At 39.8% G+C, this 21,205-nt stretch overlaps 1 protein-coding gene across 14 annotated transcripts in view; it reads left to right on the forward strand.

Annotated features, from left to right (window-relative positions):
- Positions 1–21,205, forward strand: part of INPP4B (inositol polyphosphate-4-phosphatase type II B) — a 444,727-nt gene that overhangs the window by 350,196 nt on the left and 73,326 nt on the right. For 13 of the 14 annotated variants that reach the window (XR_009757936.1, XM_061584849.1, XM_061584844.1 and 10 more), the window contains 4 exons: positions 2,445–2,592; positions 14,724–14,896; positions 17,203–17,326; positions 19,200–19,317. Coding sequence is in view for 13 of the 14 variants with exons in the window: in XM_061584849.1 (XP_061440833.1) it covers positions 2,445–2,592; positions 14,724–14,896; positions 17,203–17,326; positions 19,200–19,317 (563 nt within the window). In the remaining variant the exon portion in view is untranslated. The remainder of the gene's footprint in view (positions 1–2,444; positions 2,593–14,723; positions 14,897–17,202; positions 17,327–19,199; positions 19,318–21,205) is intronic. The other variant, XM_061584853.1, reaches the window with a different exon arrangement.

Below are 21,205 nucleotides of genomic sequence, written 5' to 3' on the forward strand. Positions count from 1 at the left end.
GAGAGAGAGAAACTGTTCATGCTGAAGATTGAGCGTTTGTACTGTTCCATGACATTATCGTCATGATATAATTTTCTCCTATGTGGAATTCTATCTTACCTGCTCTTTCACATGTCCCTTTAGAAATATTTCCATGTTACATCTGTTTAAATTATTGTTTTACTATTTCTTTAATTTCATGGGTGGATCGAAATAGCTGCCAGCCTTGTTGTTTCCACTTGAAAACTCAACATAGGATTCATATAGCAAAATGGAAATCCGGCCATGTCCATACCCCAACAATTGGTCAAAAATGTGGCATTGTAAGGATATTTGAAGTTAGCTTCACCATGTGATTAGATGATACAGATGACCAGCTTCCCATATAGTTGATTGCACCCTGTTGTTACACATGATTCTGGGAACTCGAGCATATATATATGTCACCCATGAACCTAAAACACACTTGCAAGAGGAGGTGAAATCTTTTTCTTGGATTGACCACATACTGCCCTGAGCTGGTGTCTATGGGAGTTCAGGGTCCAGGAATTAATACCCACACTAAGATTTCCAGTTGAATGCTGAAGCACTGGATTTATTAAAGTTGGGTGGGGAAGGGATACAGCATATAGCACACAAATCCACTGATGTCTCTTACCTAATGCCTACTACATTCAAACCTTAAAATGGAGACTAAATTCTCTGGAGAGAGAGAGAGAGGCTATTATCAGTTGCTAGAGCCAGGGATTCTGTGCCTAAGGTTCCCATGTGATTTTCACCTCTTGGGATTCATGAGCCCTGACATTCCAGTTGCTCTGAGAAGGATTGCAGCGAGAGGGAGAACCAAGCAATAGAATTCCCCTACCTCTGAGCTTCCTGGTGTGGTGCCTGCACTGCGATGCTTCTTGCAAAGAAGATGACATGTGATATGTTTGAGAAGAATCATCCCTCATGTGATGTGGGAAGAATTTTACTGATAACACTAGGTGAGAAGACTCCAACACTGTACTAGAGTTGGCCTCTTTTTGTAGGAATTTGCTCCCATAGGAATTCATGGCAGAAAGGGATAGGACCCCCCAATCAGTTAATATTCCTTTGAAGCTCCAGGCTTGAGATTATCATGCCTTTGGTGGGGTCCCTGCTTTCCCAGAAAGTGTGGATGGTGGGGAGGTATTACCTTATTTGCCTAGGTGTGTCATAACTCAAGGACTGATACCCATCTTAATTTGCATGATAGGTAGATCCTGTATTTGGCAAGAGGAAATGTCACCTTCTGGGGATGATTGGATCTCCCTTCTGTTTTGAGTCAATCTTTTGTTTAATCAATTTCTGTCCATTCCTGTACTATTGCAACATACCAAGGTAGAGAGCCAGGCTGCCTTGCTCTGGAACTCATGTCCATGTGTAATGGGAAAGAGTGATTCCTAGCACCCTGTCTGGTCTCCCCAATTTCCCAGTCCAGTGCCTGGATGCTAAGAGTGGGCTGCCAGGGTCTGCCATGCTACAACTGTAGTGAATTTACTAGTGACTGTCACATGCTGAACAGTTATCTAATGCTGGTTGAGCCTCATATCACTGCTCAAGGCATCTGTACCCAATAAGCATTGCTTTCTGTTCTATCCTAGTAAAACTTGTTTCCTAACTTCCATGGTGCATAAAACTTGCTGTTAATGAACAATTATTAAGTGCAGTTGTTTGAGTTTAAAGCTTTAATCCACCATGATTCCTCTTTCATTCGCAGAAAGTGCTTTCTGCCACTGATTCACTGCAAGCATAAACCACATCACAGGCATACATGTTATGCTTTGCATACTTGCAAACATGATGAAATGTTTACAAGCCCTTATAAAAATCTGGTTATATGGATTTCCAGTGTTGTTGCATGCCATAAAATACCACTTCCCACTTGGAGGTGTTGATTACCTCTAGGGACTGGGCTTTCTGGTCAGTTCTGTAAATGTTATGTAAATGTGTTGTGTTGATATACTTGATCTTGAAGAATATAGCTTCAGTTATCCTTTAGAATATACTCGAACCCTTAACACTAAACAAACAGCTTCAGCTGTGGAAACTATACAAGAATAAATTGCATAATTTGCTGAAATACATTAGACAAAGTGAGGGCTGTGGTCCACAACTGTTTATGCCCCAAAATATTTGTCAGACTTTGAGATATTACATGAGTCTTTGTTTTTGCTACAATGTGTTAACCTGGCTACACCTCTTGGATAATTTGTGGCAATTCTAAACACAGTGGCAATTCTGAAATCATTTATTCTGGAATTATTCCGTTGAAGTAAGTGGGAAAGATCTTCTGTTTAAGTAGATTCAAGGTTGAAACCCTGTACTTTCATACAGTATATTATTTTGTTGTTCTACATTATAATAAGGAAGCTGATAAATCTACTGTTGTGTCTTTTTATGCATCTTTTAATATTAAGTAGTGATACTGATACTTTTTTCAGGACAGGGTGTGGGCCAATGTGGGAAAGAGTTTAAACTGCATTATTGCAATGGTGGATAGACTGCTTGAAAAAGGCAACGCCCCCTGTATCATTAAAGAAAATGAAAATGACTCTTCACCAACAGAACATGTGGAATCTCATATAAGTGGTAAGAAACACATTTTTATATCACTGAAGAGCTGAATAAAATCAAAAGGCCACAGGAAAGCAAGATAGCAGGAGAATTGATAGATGAAAGTGCTGATGGTTTAGTTTTGCACGATTTTGGCCTTGAATGTTGGGAGACTATAAAATTGCATCGGTGTAGTGGATTCAAGAATTGCTTGCAGTGCTTAATTTTTTGTGTGTGCTACATGAAAACTTATTTGAAAGAACAGACTTCTGCTCTGATGTTTCTGACACATTTTAATCTGTGTTAGGTTTTCCCTGGAAAATGGTATTCAGAAGAAGAGTCAAGTGCACACACTTAACCCTTACCAAGCTCATTGGGAAACAGGGAAAAGGCAGTTGACAAATGACTCCTTGCCATAAATTTATATGCTGTTTTCAAAATAAAAATACCATTGTAGTTTGTGGAAATTGTCTAAGTATTGAGGTCATAGTCACAACTGGCATCCAGCATGAAGAGGATTTAAATTACATAAAGAGAAAAATACTATAATGAGAAAAGGACTTGGAGGACTGTCCTTTTGTATATCACAACCACTACTTGCAATGCAATTCTTTACACGTGTGCTCGGAAGTAATCTGCCCTGAGTTCAGTGGGAGTTACTCCTTGGTAAGTGTGTACACAATAGCAGCCTTGTTTTGCACTTAGTATGTGCTAATAAAGCTACTGTGGCAAGTGAAAGAGGAATCCAGACTCTTTTAAAAAGAGGGATTTTGCTAATGGAAACAGCAGAGCCTGTTCTTCCAAGCATAAGAAAAAACATGTTAGAATACATAAAGGGGAGAGTGGGAAAAGAAACGGGAGAGAATTAACAGCAGATGATGATGTAGGTAGTGAACTTGGAGTGGAAAACAGATAGCAAGGAGCAAAGAGGTGGACCGCTTTTAAATACAAGGAGTGGGAGACTGAGCTTTCAGAAAGCAACAGGGATGATCACAGCCACAACTTCAGGCTAATTAGTGAAGGGCGCATAGGAAAAATCATGAGACCAAAGAAGTAGCTCTAGAAGCATTTTGACAAGCAGAGAAACTAAAAGGGAAAGAATAAGTAGTAATAAGTAGTATATGGCAGAATGTAATGTGGGCAGAATGTAAAGATAAAAGTCAAAGGTGCAAAGGAACACAATTAGGAATATATGTTATATGATGGCAATATTAAAATCTTGAGTGTGATTTATTCATAAAAAGACATGACTGACTAATTACCACTCTGATCCTGTGCTTGACTACACACGCATACATACTTTATCTTACTTTGCAGCCTTAACGAGCAGATTCTCTATAGTTTGCAATGAGCCCAGAAATGCAGGTTATTATTGAGAACACTCAAATGTCCAGAGCAAACAATACCTCTTCTGTGTCATAACTTGGGATTCTCTAAATCGTTTTGATAGAAGATAGAATGAATCCATTCTACACTGTCAAGGCTCTGAAGTACATTACAGCATCTGGAGGTCCTTCAGATTGAAATAAACTACTTATTGTCTGCTGCAAGACCTCTGGTATGTTGAGGGAGGGAGAAATAAAAATATCTCTACCTTGTAAGCATGCCGAAGCAAAATAGAAGTCTAGTGTTATTTGAAGCACCTTCCCCAAGTCGTGTTAGATCTCCTTATATGCTATGAGGCTGCCAACCTACAGAGGGGGCTGTGATGCTACATTTTTTGTGTGCCAGAGGCCTAAAGAACTAGATATTCTAGTGTTTTGTTTGCCACCCTGGGCTCCTTCTGGGAGGAAGGGCAGGATATAAATTTCATTCATTCATTCATTCATTCATAAATAAATAAATAAATAAATAAATAAATAAAGTTCTTTCAAAGGACATCACTAGCTAGGGATGGGGAAGAAATTCAGTTTGATTCACATTTTAATTCACACTTCCTCAAATAATATCCTTCAAATTTGCATTTCTTTCAGTTTTGCAACGCAGTTCTTCAGCTATATAATGTGTACAAATATGTATATGATATGGGGAAAGTGTGCATAAAAATGCATATATTTGTGAAAATAACATGCAAACATGCAATCTATTGCAGGAAATTGGTTCTAATAACATGTATATTAGGAGAAATTTACACTGAAATGCCAACACATTTTATGAGGCCTTTTTTAAAAAAAAATCCCCAAACTGATGTGGTAATATAGAGAAATGAACTTAATAACAGAAGAATGAGAAACTGAGATAAATTGAATGTATAGATTCATTCCTCCCTACTTGGGGGGACAGGAGTTGGAGGAAGAGGAAGCAAAAGTGCATGATGTAATGGACATGATTTTCATGGTGAATCCTAATAGGCAACAATGTTAGGTGCAGGTAACTTCTCCATGAGGATGTCAATTCTTCTGATGAATGTAACATGAAGACTAGCTTTTAATCATTTCACTTAAGCAGTAAAAAAGGCTTAGGCCCACCATGCTTACATTTAAATATTTTCCCATTTTCAAAGTATGTGAGTTAGAATGAGGAAACAGTTGCTGGAGAAAATTCACATGGTGAAAGGATGGCAGTGAGTTTGGAATGACAGAGTTGTGTCTCTGTCAGAATTTTTAAAATATAAAGCATTTGTGTGGTTTGCTTAAAATGGGTGACCATTCAGATTCTTTCCAACTCTGCAACTCTTTGACTTTGTCATACTAATAAACAGGACTACTACTCACATAAGATATTATGATGCTGTCAAGTTGCAACATTTCTGGGAATGCATATACCAAGTGCCCAGACATAGGCATTCTATGATAGATGACAAGTAATATTATGAATTGCTATAGAGCAGTGGTTCTCAAACATTTTTCCCCATGGACCACATGAAAATTGATGAGGGTCTTGGTGGACAATAGTGCACTGTGCTAGATGCTGCATAGTTTTATTTCTTATATTGTATTTCATGTATTCCATAGAATTCAAATTGTACTGCAATAAAATACAATATAAGAAAGAAAAGAAGCAATAAAAATATAATTAAAATCAGTATGAATATTTAATTTGGACATGTCTAAATGAAGCTTGCAATCTACTGGTAGTCCACGGACCACAGTATGGGAAGCTGTGCTGTAGAAAATGCTCTCTGTGGCTTTAACATTTTTTTTTAAATTCCCACAGATTTTGAACACTAAAACACTGGTGTTTTAAAAACTATGTCATACAGATTTTTTCCTTGGGATTTTCATTTGCAATTTCTGCAGCAATATCCTTAAAGAGAAAAAATGTCTGTGGTGGAGCACTGGAAGCACAAACTGGCATAGGTGTGATTCACTGTGCATACACTACTACCTCCTTGCAATGTGATAGACCATTTTATCATGGTGGTTGTATAGAGTTTGCTGCCTATTGCTGAAATAAAAAACACCATTCATTGGGTTAAATCATGGGCCACTTTATTAAATGGAATCAATTAGAATAATGAACCTGCAGAGGGGAAATCAAGTGCAGGAGCATTCTGATGATCCAGGCAAAGCCTGCTTGCAGCCATAGGGCAACCAAACCTTGCCTGAGCCTGGGGCTGCCCTGTGCCAGACCCCAGTTCAGGCCACACCCTGAAGATGTGTAGGGGGTCCAACCCGCATCACCGCCCCCCGGAGCCCTGAAACTCTGAGCAGATGAGGCACGTTGGCCCCAAAGGCTGCCCCTGGGCCGTGTAGCCCTGAGCTGCAGGCCTCCAGACCGCCTATCACCCCCAAAGGTGCCTAAAGGTGTCACCTAGCTGCCCTTTCCCTTTTAACCTTTTCCCACACTTCTTCCACAAGTGACCGTTGACATATTAAAGCTAAAAACAGACCAATCAGACTATTAACCCCAAAGGCACCAGTGCTAACCCTTGACCCATCCCCCCAACCACAGTGTGGAGTAGGCAAAAGAAACCTGCCAGCAAAACGAGGCAGGCAGGCCAAAAATTCCTAGTCGGCCCCGTAGCGACCAAATGAATCACACGCAGAGGGAGGGTCGGGCAGGCGCCGCCAAAATTCAAAGGAGGGCGGAAGGCTGGTGGAGTGGCCTTAAATGGTCTTCAGCCGCCCTGCCTCCTTTCTGTGTGTCACGCCGGCGCTGCATGCACACACACACACACCCCTGATGGCAGCCTGGGCTTCAGCTGCGGCTGCAAACTCGCCCCTTTGCCCGGCAAGTACCAGGCACGGAACGGGAATGTATGTTTTTCCTAAAAAGTCCTTGTTCCCGGGCTTTTTTTCCTACTGCTCCTGCACCAGGCAGGTTGCATAGTAAACTGCATGTACAAAATATGATTTTCTACAAATCTGTGTACAAGTTGGCACCATATAGAAAATAATAAAAGACTATAAAGCAGTAACATTTCATTGTTTTTAATGTTGACTTGTAGCATCCTTTTGATGCCTAAGCGTGCAACAGTTCTGTGGGGTGGTGTTTTTCTGGTTTTTATACATACATGATTTGTGATACTTTTACATTAAAATCTGCCTACTCTTCGTTTGTCTCTTAGATTGCTAACTTTAAATTAGGAATATATTATCTCTTATCTTAAAGACTGATGTTTGAGTACTTAAGGCTGAATTTGAGATACCTGTTTCCATGGTAACTATCTGTGGTGTCATCAGCACAGTATTATGATTTCACTGCAGGATAAAGCAGGTAGACAGCATTCATTTTTATGGTAGATGATTGTTGTAAAGCATGGTACAGTATCTGTGTTTGCAGGAGAAAATTAAAGTTAATATTTTTCCACATCTCTTTCAATACAATTCAGAATGTGGATTTCCCTTTTTCATCATGAAGTCCTAACTTATCCTGTGGATTCTCACACTTGATATAAATAGAAATTCTCTATATACACATTTAGGGCATTAAAAGCAGATCAATGAATAATACTGTTGAATCTGCTATTAAAAACAATTAGTAGAGATTCCTTCCTCTGTAGATTACTAAATGAAGTGTACATGCTCATCTAGGAACATAAGAAGCTCTCTTATATCAAGTCAGACTATTGGTCCATCTAGGTCAGTATTGTCTAGGAGTTGGGAACTTTTCGCCTATGGACCTAATTTGGCCCAACAAGCCTTCTCATTTGGCCTGTCAGGCCATTTTTCCCAAACCACACCCATCTGCTTCACACATGACATTATCTGTTATGTCAGGTGTGGGGCAGGAGAAACACACTTGGATCAACTGCCCATGGAGAACTCACTCGCTTCTGGAGTACTGTATCCAGTTCTGGGTTCCACTGTTGGAGCATAGGCTTGGATTATGGTTATGTTAATAGGTTTCCCATTAATAATAATAATAATAATAAAATTTTATTTTTAGGCTGGCTATCTGGCCAAATAATCGGCCACTCTAGGCAGCGTACATCATTAAAATTAAAATACAGCATATATAACAAATAAATACATTTTAACATCAATCTCCTATTAACAATCAACCCACATCTGTACACTATAAAACTGAAACTAACTAAAAAGCCTATACGCACGTTGGAACAGCCAAGTTTTTAGTCCTTGGTGGAAACTTACTAGGGAGGGGGCATGGTGAAGATCGTATGGCAGAGAATTCCAGAGGGTGGGGGCCACAACCGAGAATGCCCTCTCTCTGGTCCGCACCAGCCTAGCTGTTTTAACTGGTGGGACCGAGAGAAGGTCTTGTGAGGCTGATCTCGTCAGGCGACATATTTGATGATGCTGGAGGCGCTCCTTTAGATAAACTGGACCGACACCGTATAGGGCTTTAAAGGTTAACACCAACACCTTGAATTGGGCTCGGTAAACAACTGGTAGCCAGTGCAGATATTTTAAGACTGGAGTAATATGATCCTGCCGACGGCTGTTCTTAAGCAACCGTGCCACCGCATTCTGTACCAGTTGTAGTTTCCGGACCATCTTCAAGGGTAGCCCCACGTAGAGCGCATTACAGTAGTCTAAGCGAGAGGAGACCAGGGCATGCACCACCAGTGGGAGCAGATGGACCGGAAGGTAGGGTTGCAGCCTCTGTATCAGATGTAATTGATACCAAGCTGCCCGGCTCACTGCTGATATCTGAGCCTCCATGGACAGCTGGGAGTCAAGAATGACCACGAGGCTACGAACCTGGTCCTTCAGGGGCAACCTAACCCCATTCAGCACCAGGTCAGTATCTCCTACTCTTCTCTTGTCCCCCACAAGCAGTACCTCAGTCTTGTCAGGGTTCAGTTTCACCCTGTTTCCTCCCATCCATTCACTTACGGACTCCAGCCACTTGGAAATAGTATCCACAGCCAACTCTGGTGAGCACTTGAATGAGAGATAGAGCTGAGTGTCATCCGCATATTGGTGGCACTGCAACCCAAATCTCCTGATGATGGCCCCCAGCGGCTTTACATAGATGTTAAACAGCATGGGAGAGAGGATAGAACCCTGTGGCACACCACAATTTAGAGGCCAAGGGTCTGAAGCCTCCTCTCCCAATGCCACTCGCTGGTGCCTATCAGAGAGATAGGAATGGAACCACCGTAAAACAGTGCCCCCAATTCCCATTCCCTCTAGGCGATCCAATAGGATACCGTGGTCAACGGTATCGAAAGCTGCTGAGAGATCCAGGAGGACAAGGAAAGAGTTTTCTCCCCTATCCAACACCCTCCTCAAATCATCCACCAGAGCGACCAAGGCTGTTTCAGTTCCATGTCCAGTCCTGAAGCCCGATTGGAAAGGATCTAAATAATCTGTTTCCTCCAAGTGTGTCTGTAGCTGTTTGGCCACCACGCGTTCAATCACCTTGCCCAAGAATGGTAGATTAGAGACTGGGCGAAAGTTGTTTAAATCTTGAGGATGCAAGGAGGGTTTTTTTAAGATGGGCTTTATTACCGCCTCCTTGAGGGCAGATGGCAATGCACCTTCTTCCAAGGAAGTATTAACCACCGCCTTGATCCCTTCGCTCAGTCTCTCTTTGCGGCCCATAATGAGCCATGTGGGGCAAGGATCAAATAAACAGGTGGTTGGTCTCACAGTAGAGAGCACCTTGTCCACTTCCTCAGAGGGAAGAGGCTGAAACCGATCCCACCGGACCGGATCGCAACTGATCGCCTCTGGCCCACTTCCTGTGTCCACGGTGCATGGAATCGAGCTCTTCAGGCGATCGATTTTATCAGCAAAATGTTTTGCCAATGCGTCACAGGAGGCTTTAGAGTGCTCCATGGGTTCCTGCGCAACTGGACCGACCAGGCTTCGGACCACTTGGAACAACCTCCTGGGACAACATTCTGCGGATGCAATAGAGGCAGCAAAGAAGCCCCTCTTTGCTGCCTTTGTTGCCACCTGGTAGGCCGCTATTGCCGCTCTAACCTGTGTCCAATCGCCTTCAGAGCGAGATTTCCGCCACCGGCGTTCTAGTCATCTCACCTCCTGCCTCAACCCCCGCAAATGTGTATACCACAGTGCAGTTTGAGTTCTATTCATTGGTATCACTTGCTCAGACCTTGTGTTGTAGCTCCTAATTGCTTTTGCTACATCACTTCTCACTATTAAAGGAACCCTGTTTCTTCTTAATTTCTCATTTCCTGCATAAAATGTAGTTGCGTGATTGAAAATGTCCCATTCCCGTCCATTTTAATTCACTCATGCCAAGTATTGTAATGCTAATGCATTCCATTTCTTGCTTGACGATTTCTAACTTTCCCTGGTTCATGCTTCTCACGTCCCATGTTTCTGTTATGTACATCAAACAAGTCCCACTCCACTCGCCCAAGCGCACTCTGGGAGGGCGGGGTGTATTTGGGGCCAAGGGTTGAAGCCCCGGTCACCATGTTGGAGGAGGGCAGTAGTCGCGTCTCGCGCACTAAGTGGACGCATGGGGGGCAGGTCATCAGAGCTTATTAGGTTGTCTGGCCACTTGTGCTGCAAGGTGCGGGAAGGGAAGTAGGTATGGAGAGCTAGGTGGCCCCCTTAGGCACCTGTAGAGGTGATTGGTGGCTCTGGAGGCCTGTCAGTCATGGCTTTACGGCCTGAGCACAGGATATGGGCTGCTTCTAGGGCCTACTTACCTCATCCATCTAGAGTTGTAGGGCCCTGGGGGGGTGATGTGGGAAGGCCCCCCTGCTTACCTACAGGTGTGGCGTGGGTAAGCAGAATGGCTTGTCCTTACCCCAGCAGGGGCTGGTTGCCCTATCCCGCACCTATGTTTTCCCTCTGCAGGTTAGTTTAAGGGCTTTTGTTTATAGTTGAATAAAGTGGCCCTTTGTTCAACCCAGCTTGCTGTGTCTGTGTATTTCAACCCTCGACCACAACTCCAGACTCTCCTTCACATCTGTGCACATCAGCCTCTGGGCTTCCATTCAGCTTTGACCCAGTGGCGTCATTAGTCACAAAGCTGCTCGTACTTGTCCTTTGTTCTTCCCCTGTAGCTCTCTGAGTGCCACCTGACCTGGGGTCTCATGTTCCAGCACGATCTCATGAATTTTGGGAAGTCTTTTCATAGGGTTTCAATGGTAAGAGGTATTCAGAGGTGGCCTTCATCTGAGTCTGGATGCATCTTAGTCTGGTGTCACAGCTTTGACCATTCCTCCTTCTGTGACTCTGCTAGGAGTCTAGCCTGTTGGTCTAGACTCTTGACGGCATTGCTCTCAGCTTCTTCAACACTCTCAAACCCCCTCACCACGTTAAGGTGTGCATCCTAGAGGGGGCTTCTCTTGGTATAATAAACAGCAGATGAAGTAGTAAACCTATGTCTGAGTTGTATCACTTCATACTGCAGGTATACTGCAAGTAAAAAAAGAAGAAGAATCAATGCCTAATAGAAAATCACCTGTCAGGGAGAAGACTTCTGTCCCAACCTCCCTAACATATTTGTAGGAATTCCCGACACACACACCCCAAAGCAGGGAAGCATGACATCAAATGAACTCTCACTTGTAATCTGCTGCTTCTGAGAACTACAGATTATACTGTACACTATAGGCTGTTTTACTTGAATGATGTGGAGCTGTTTGCTTTTCGTGTGCCTTTCTATTATGTGCCTGCTTTCTGCTTGCAGATTATTATATAGGTTGCTGTCTAATGGGGGAACGGTGTGGTTAAGTCCATCTTTAGATATTACAACAAAGCTCCATCTTCAAGTGTTAAAAGGAAACTGCAGAAATAAGTTTTTTGTGCATTTCTTTTCATATAGTATAATACCCAATGATTTGTACATATCTCATTCCATGTGATGCAATAGGGTAATAGCGCATTTGAGCCAAAGCAGCATTTCCCCTTCCTCAGGATGTCTGAAGGTACAGAGTCGCTGAACTGAGTGGGTTGGATCCAGGCTAAGTTAGGACACACACACACTTCCTTAAGGGCAATGGGACAAGTTCGTCATGAATTATTTTATTGTACTTTATTTCACCAATTTGTATACCACTTAATTACAATTGTTTCTAAGTATTGTACAAGAAACTCAATACAATGAAAATAAAAATCACTTAAAGTTATAAAATCAGAATTCGGTTCAATCAGAATTACTTAATCTGAATCCAACCCAGCGGAGGGCTCTAAAATATTGGCTTAATGAAATAATAAATGATTGTATGGTGGTATTTCAGGCTTAATAACTGGCTCCACCTACTGGAGATAAACATAACAATAGAATAACTAACCAAACTTTCCATGCAAAGCAATCAGATGGCATACATAAATAATTAAATTGTGATTAAAATTGTATTGGGCTTCCAACAGATTAAAAACCATTATCTTCAGTATCATTCTGCTGCTGCTACAACATAATTATATTATATAAAAACAGAATCTATTTTGTGGTCCTAAGACTTTTAAAAATCCTAAATATAAAAGATATTGCAGTGTTTATAGGTACATGTAAAACACATAACACGTGTACTATATAAATACAAGTGCAGGTGTAATATCATCTTGTGGTGTAGCTGATTTTAACACTTTCCAGTCCTCTAGCAGTTACAGCTGAATGTGAGGGTCAGGTTGTTATACATAATATAGAGTTTTTATTTTTAGAACACGAATCATGGATTATTGCTAGATACTGAAAAATAGTATGGTGATTTCTGGATTTTGCAAGAACCTAGTGTAAGCAGATGGTCTTTGTATTCATTTATTTCCCACCCTTCCTCCCGGAAGGAGCCCAGGGCGGCAAACAAAAACACTAAAAGCACTCTAAAACATATTAAAATAAAACATCTTTAAAAACATATCAAAACAAAACATCTTCAAAAACTTCTTTAAAAACAAAACATCTTTAAAACATCTTGGAAAGCAATTCCAACTCAGACGCAGAATGGGATAAGGTCTCTACGTTAAAGGCTTGTTGAAAGAAAAAGAAGCTACAGAGATGGAATGAAAGGGTTCTAGGACAAACAATAAACTTTTTTGTTACCAGTAGGAACCAACAGAGGAAAAGAAGAAGAGCCCGGGATACTGTTAAGAATCACAAAAGGACCAAGATATGCTAAGTGTACTATGGTTGCCAAAAAAAAGGGAATGGAATGGAATGTTTCTAGTAGGGAGATGAAACAATTGGTATCAAAGGCACAAATGAGGTCACAGCTGGATTTTTGTCTCAACTTTTCATTGCACCTGTTAATTCAAACTATAAATAAAATATACATGCATTGTGGGAACAGATGGAAATAAGTGATTAAAGGAGTAGAGATTAAACAGGCAAAAATATGGAAGCACTCTCCAAATATATTGTAAAAATAAATGCAGTCATGGGAAAGGTACTATTTAGGCTAAAGAATATATAACTAATGTCTACAAATTTCATTCAGAAAACAAAGTAAGGCATTCAAATATTGGGAGAATGACATTCTGAACTAGTTGTAGGGACACTGGATTCAATGCAACACTGGATGTAGGGTCTCATTGCAATTGTTGTGCCTTGGGTGTTTCCACTGGGACTGGATCGTTTTCCTCATGTTCAAATCCTAACAATTGCCACATATACACAATGGAGACTGATGGCTCCATTGTCAGTGGGGCAGTGGTTCTACTTCAGGTTTTAGTCCTAACTTTCAAGGGGCTGTCCAAGATTAAAACCCAGAGCAGATTCATTGTCCCACTGACATCGGAGCCACTAGTCTCCACTATGTATCAGATATGAAGGAATCACTCCCCTCAGAGTCATTGTGATAGCCACTCTGGCTCTTCAGGCAGGCTTTTGGGGTGGGTTAGGTTTTTACTGTTATGGTTTTAAATTTTAACGTTTTAATGTATTGTTTTTTATCTTGGACATCGCCCAGAGTGGCTGGACAACCAGCCAGATGGGCGACTAATAAATTTAATAAATAAATAAAATAAATAAATATTATGGGACTAAATCCTGTGCCTTGGTTTTCTTGCTTAAATAAGTGGGCTCTGCAAGAACCATTTCTATGCTACTAGGCCAAGTTCGTTTTATTGCTAGTTCATAAAGCTGTAACTACTTGGGACCAGATTACGTGAGTGACCACTTGATCAGTTATAGGCCTCCCGGTGACTACGGACATCTGGGGATGCTTTCCTAGTGATGTCACATGTCCCTGAAGTCTGCTCCATGATTTCTTGGAGTCAGGCATTCAGCATAGCAGCACCTGTAATATGGAATAGCCTCCTCACTGATAAAAGATATGTGTCAACAATATTGGAGCTTCACCCATAGTCAAGACTTTTCTGCTCACAAGTGACTTGTGAAGGAGGACTTCAAGCCATGGATGTGATTTATTCTTATGAAACACTGTATTGTGTCAGAGCTTTATTGTATATTATTATTTTAACTGAATTCCTTGAGTTGTTATATAAATGTTTTAATAAATAAATAAATGTTCCAGATCATCTCTTTATGACACACTGTTTTCTCTGAATTGCATTGGTTCATCTAAGTTATAGCTTATGAACACATAAACGTGTTAGAACAAGTTGTTTTTTTGTATGGATGTGGTATTGCAATGACAACGTAGACATGGAGGAATGAGCTGTGCTAGTAATGTCAAGCACTGGGAAGAGAAATAAGAGGGAGAGAAGGAAAACTGAGTCCTTAACTGCAGGCATACTTACTGCAGCTATGCCCATAGTTTAGTGTGTGCATGAGAAGAAAAGATCACATCCACTGATTTTTCTAAATTAACTCTGAGAAGGAGATTTTTCTATACTTTCATCACCATTCTTGATGTTCCTCCTTTGTTACAGGTGACTGGTATGAACAGCTTTATCCACTCATAGTTACACTGAAGGACTGTATTGGAGAGGTGGTGATTAGGGCAAAGCAATCAATGTCTTTTGTTCTGCTTCAGGAGCTTGCGTGTAGCTTGCCACAATGCTTGATGCTGACCCTAAGAAGAGATATTGTCTTCAGTCAAGCAGTAGGTTCTTCTTCCATTTCATAAACTTTTTGTTTTGTTTTGTTGTAGAGCAGTCAACTTAAACCATGCCAGGTTTTACTGAGCCAGACTTTTGTTTGTTTGTTTTAAATAACTTTTCAATTGCCTGGAGTATAAAAACATGGGGATATACCAGTGAATTGCATTATTCTGCCTACTGCATGTAATGAAAAAAAAAGTGATTCTTTTCTGCCTGTCCACAGGAGTTGCCAAAGTGTGGCAACAGACCACTGAGACACCATAAGATAGGTCCCTGTGTTTCTGTTTTTGACTCAATCAATCTGGAAGGTGTTTAGAAAACTGCTGCTCCCTTTTTACTACATGTTTTCAGATGCCATTGAGATGTTATAGAAAAGACACTGTTAATCCATGGTGCAAGTGTAGGCGGGTGTCTTTGTTGTTTCTGCCAATGCTTCTGGAGTCTACTTTTAGGTCTTTGGTGGTGCCTCCAACCATGTTCTCTCAGTAGAACTGGTTTTATATAGGATCTCTCTAGCCCAAGGAGTCTCAGTTGCTGTTGTCATTGTCGTAGGGACAATGCCTTAGGTGAAAATAGCAAAAAGTACACCTCTATGCCACAAAAACAGAACATTCCAACACTGTTAGAAAATGCATTTTAGTTCAGAATATCCTTAAGAATTCTTGTCTAATAACTAACACATGTTCAGCTCCACAAGCTCTTCCTCAGGGAAGTACAAAAATATTCAAACCATTTTGTCAATAATGCAAAATCCAATTACCTATATTAGTCATTACTGTAAAATACTATAATTTTAAAATATGTAAGCATACTACTTCCACATTTTAAACAGGAAACATTCTTAATCTGAACAGTCACAATGTGCCATGCACAGTGCCATGCACAGTGTTCTGCCCACTCCCATGGGGGGTTTTTGGCTCTCCCTTGCAGAGCTTGGAAAAGTTACTTTTTTGAACTACGACTCCCATCAGCCAAATCCAATGGCCATGCTGGCTGGGGCTGATGGGAGTTGTAGTTCAAAAAAGTAACTTTTCCAAGCTTTGCTCCCTTCCAGCAGCAGTTGGTGTTCCTCTGGAACCTCCCAAGAATGCACAGATGTGCTTTCTGCTCATGCACAGAGGAGCTGGATCCTGGACAACCATAACACAGCCCAAAGATGGATATGTTTCCCTTTTTCATGTTTTAAGAAATGATTTTGGTAGTTTAAAATGAGATATTAAGTACTGAATTTGTATGTTTACATATTTTTACATAATGTCATACCTGTTCTTTGTAAAGCGCCATGTATGTATATGACACTATATAAATAATAATAATGTGAAGATGTGCCTGGTGTATCTAAAGACTTTGTTCATTGCTAAAATGGAGGGAGGTAATATGAGCTGATACGTAGTTATTTTGCAGGCCTAGACTGCTGTTTTAAGATGTACAATGCAGCAAATAAACAAACCTATTTTTGGAAATGTACAATCATGTATTAAGATATATCCCTGCACCTAGTTAAAAACATAGATTCTTTGGAAGGTACAGATCAGGAAAGAAGAACACAGAAAGTTAATAAAACTGGAGATTTGAAAACATGATGGGTACAATCAAGAGAAGTTAAATTGTTTGGTTTTCTCTAGGGACAAGATAATGGTCTGTTGCTCAATGGGAGGCTTTTAATGATCCAAATACTTACTCTCCTCCCTACTATTTGTTCCTCTTCTCCTTTTGATGGCTAAATTTATATGGTACGGATAGGCTACATACCAGAACAAGTGGTCAGACTTTATTCTTTCATATCTCCGAAATGGCTATAATCTGTATTGCTGGCTTATTATTCTATAAAATATGTGCTTGATCTAAAATCTCTTAAAATATTTTATTCTGTGATGATCCTTCTGTGGTATCATTTGAAAAAAATGTTTTACATGTATCTTTCCAATATTCACTTTCATAAAAAAGGCAAGGCTTGTTCAAGATTAATTCATGTTATTATTAACATGATCAGGAAAAGCCCATCAATGGACTAGCCACACTATCTATGTTCTACCTCCACTGTCAAAGGCAGTATGTCTCTCAACATCAGTTCCTAAGAATCACAGCAGAGAGTGTGCTGTTGCATTCAGGTCCTGTTTTCAGGCTTCCCTTAGGCATTTGATTGGCCCCTGTGAGAACAGGATGCTGGACTAGATGAGCCATTGGCGTGATCCAGCAGGCTCTTCTTATGTTCTTACTAATAAATGAGTAGATTTTTTAACAATTCTTGTTATAATTATTTCTAATTAATTTGTTTCTGTTTATTTGGTTATTGTCATCACACTAGCTTGCTGGATTGGTCTGTGGTTTTATAATCAAATTATACTCCAGTTTTCATGATCAAGGCTTCCTACAGCAGCTTCATACAGTGGGGTTAATTGTTCAGTATGAAGGACTTCTCAGTACATATAGTAAGTGTTGCATGCAGATGGCTATATTCAACTGTTCTAAAAAACTAAACATGGCTTTTGTTGGTTCTTATTTCAATCTCCATTCTGGAATCTGGCTAAGAAGTATTATACTGCCAGGCAGCAAGTATTATCCTTCTAAGACCTAGTTTGGATGTCATGCTAAACCAAACTGTTGTTTAGCGTGAATGAGTGAGTTTGAGGTCTCCTGGAGATGAGATCATGGCTACTTCGGTCCTCTCCAGTTGTTCTGCTATTGCACTGAGCTAAGCCATGGCTCGGTATATTGTATGAATCTGGGCTTATGGTTTAGCTCTCTCCAGATAAACCAAGATCCATATACCATAGGACAAACCTTGGTTATACTTCATGGTTAGTCTGGAAGGAACTAAACCATGAACCCAGGTTCAGAAGACGTACTGAGACGAGCTATGGCATAGCTCAACATAGCAGCAGGCCAACTGGGGAGGAGAAAAGTGGCCACAGTCTGTGAGCCTCCATGTTCATGCATGGCTTAGCATGATGTGTGAGCCAGGCCATTATGGTATCTTTAGTCTGCAGCTGTGTGCCATTTCTGTTTTTAACATTTATCAAGCATTTATATAGCATCTTTGTGCTGCATTCCCAAATATGCGTTTTATTAATCAATGGAGTGTATGGCTAGGTAAACATGTTTAGTATTACTTATTTTATTTCAGTAGACCTTTTAATGGTGAGGCAGTTTGTTGCCTTTGCATGACCTGTGTCTTTCTTGGGAGCACAGTGGGCTACAGTGGGACTGTGGAAACAGAATTCAATTTGCCTTTTCTGAATCCAAACCAGTGTGTTTTAACTGGTATTAGTATAAAATCTAAATAAATAAATATTCAGAGTATTTTAACATTTTGTCTTGCTTATTGCAGTAACTGTGCTTGGAGAGCTCTAGACTTCTAATACTAACAGTATGATAGTGAGGGCCACCTTATACATACTTTTTATACATATAGACTGTGCTTACCATGGCATACATTATAAATCTGCATAGTATAGCTACAACCAATCTTTTTTTATAAATTGAGCAGGTTTACTAGGTCCAAGTCTATCAAACTATCCATCAGGTTAAAGTAGTATTTCAGAAATGTTAATAATTTCCCACTTTTGGTTTAGAATTGAACAAGGAATGCCCCAATACATAAACTGTGGGTGACATCCAACACTGAGAGCAGAATTCTTCTTCTTCTCTATCCCCCCCATCGGTTCCAGAGGGTCCCTCAACCTTCCAGACCACTGGTGGACTGGCACCATCAGATTTCATCCTGTGTTTGCTATTGTGAATAAGCATCCAAAACAAGCAACAGAATTGGAAATATTATCACCAGTTCTGTGAAAAAACAGCTAATGAATATACAACCTCTTGCATAATTAAACCTGTTGTTTATGTGACTGGCAATGTGATTCACTTTTGCATTATATTGCTTTGATACATGTCTGTTCTTCTGGTTCAAAAACAGTTAAACTACTTATGGATAATATTATGTGTCCAATATCCATCAGTGATTCAGATGTGCAATGTAAAATAAAGACTGTGAATCTGCTTTTGTGGATAAGTGTCCCATAAATGTGATGTTGGCAAGTGGGAAGGCAGAAATATCAATGGGAGCTATGGGATTTGCATAGCCCTAATCAAATTTTAAGAACTGGAGCAGGCATGTTTGTCCAGGTACTGTACATGATTAATGTTAATCTATTATGCCCACATTTGAAACTGACCCCAAAGCTTGGGAACTCTTGCTTTACATGCTAGTAAAACTAAAACTAAAATAGAAGTAGCTAGAGAAAGTGTGACATATTTTTCTTTCTCATTGTATTTGGTAATTTATTTATTTTTTCTCTGCAGGTGAGGAAATCGGAATGCTAGAAGACATGGCTGTGGGAATATCAGATTTACAAAAAGTCATGTTTAAAATAACTGAAGCCAAATCAGATGACCTCTTGCCTATTATAACTGGAAGACGGTAAGTGTTATCTGTTTCCTGAAACAAAAGCATAACATTATGCTGTGCCAGAAAAATAACATGGAAACTCATCTAATTTTTTTTCTAGCTGCTATGCTAAAGCATGTTACTATGATTTGCAACAAATGGACTGAATGGAGAATAAATGCCCTGAAAAGGCTTGTAAAGATAATAGACTTTTGGAATATATCAACATTTGTAAAAGAAATAGATTATTGTATAGAGCATTGCCACTCTTCTCTGATATTGAAACCCTCACAACTGTATTGAATAGTATCATTTTGTTACCAGCTTTTTGCATGTGTCTACAAAACATCCTTTACACAGAAATGTAAGAGAACCTATATTAAAAAAGTCTAGTTTCCCAAGTGAGTTTACACAATGGAAAAGTGCCATTTATGTCAGCCTTGATACACACAGAGAGAGGGATGTGTTACTATGACCCAAAAGAACCTGCTTTAGGAACTTCCAAGGGCTTGATTTTGCTTTCCCACGGAAGAATAAATTTTTGATCTATGGACCACAATCCAAAGAATAGCAAAACTAGTTCCTCATAATGCAGGGGTTTTTTTAGACTTATACTACTTAGAGATTTTTTAAATATGAAGTGGGATTACTTGTTCTTTCTGGATGTTACATATGCAAAATAATACACACACACCAACACACACACAGAGGAAAATAATGGTAAAGAGTTTTAGTTTGTTTCAGTTTTGTCGCTAAGAAAACCATGAAATAAATCCTTTAATTTATAGAAAGAGGTTCTTCTTACCTGACTTTAAACCCCCCTTTATGCTGTCCAGGTTGCTACATTTCACATTTACTAATCCCAAATCAAACAGACTGGAAACATAAACTTTGTCAGTGCGCTGTAACATGGATGTGTCATTCAACATGGCATTCTGGATATTGTCTCCTAAGAAGGGAAAAAATACTTTCTTCATGTTTTTCAGATGAAACCTTGTGTAATATTCCTAGTGCATATGAGTTGTATTCCACTAAATCCTATTCAGAATAGACCCATTTAATTAGTGAACCTAAGTTAGTCATGTCCATTAACTTCAATGGGTCCTTTCTGAGTAAGACTAGCATTAAATACCACCCTGACAGTCCAGGAGTTTTGTCTACTTAATGGCTGCCTTTTAAAAAACAAATTTTGCCATTATCTTCGTCATTTTACATGTCATAGGAAATAGACATACAGTCAAATCATGCCTTTTATATGTCTGTTTGCACTCCTGGATAGAGGAGACCTACTGTTCTCTTTGCAGCAATGAATGGAATTACTTTTATATAAATACTAGCAATTTGCCTATCCTAGAGAAAAGAGAGGCCAAAAATTGAGACATTAATAATGACAATATCAGTGTGGATGCTAGCCAGACCCAGAGAATCTGTGGTACTACTAAGTCCTCTGGAACTTACTTTTTTGAAAATTTACTTCAGGAAATACTCTGGCAAGTGGGATAAAATGACCTATATAAATATGTATTAAATAAATATACAAAACATTAATGCTTACCAAAATAGGTTTTTTTAAAAAAAATACACATAACCCAGAACTGCATATATAAACACAAAGTTATCATTACTTAAGTGCATAGGATAAAAATACATTTATCTTATCTGGCGGGATGACATTGTTATGTGGAGATCTGCATCTTTAGTACTTCTCTCACAAATTTCGACTTTGTGCAGCTGTTTCCTCTCTGGAAATGCTACATCTGCTTCTGGCAATATCTCACTTCACCACCAGATTTCCTACAGCTAGAAGAAACTTGTTAGATCAATAAAAATGTCATAGGTTTTTAATTTCACAAAGGCACTTTTACATATTAGGAAACTCTACCTTAAATGCAAAAACATTGATTCTTAGTCACTATACAAG

This window comes from Rhineura floridana, chromosome 9, assembly GCF_030035675.1.
Source record: "Rhineura floridana isolate rRhiFlo1 chromosome 9, rRhiFlo1.hap2, whole genome shotgun sequence".
Taxonomy (NCBI): Eukaryota; Metazoa; Chordata; class Lepidosauria; order Squamata; family Rhineuridae; genus Rhineura; species Rhineura floridana.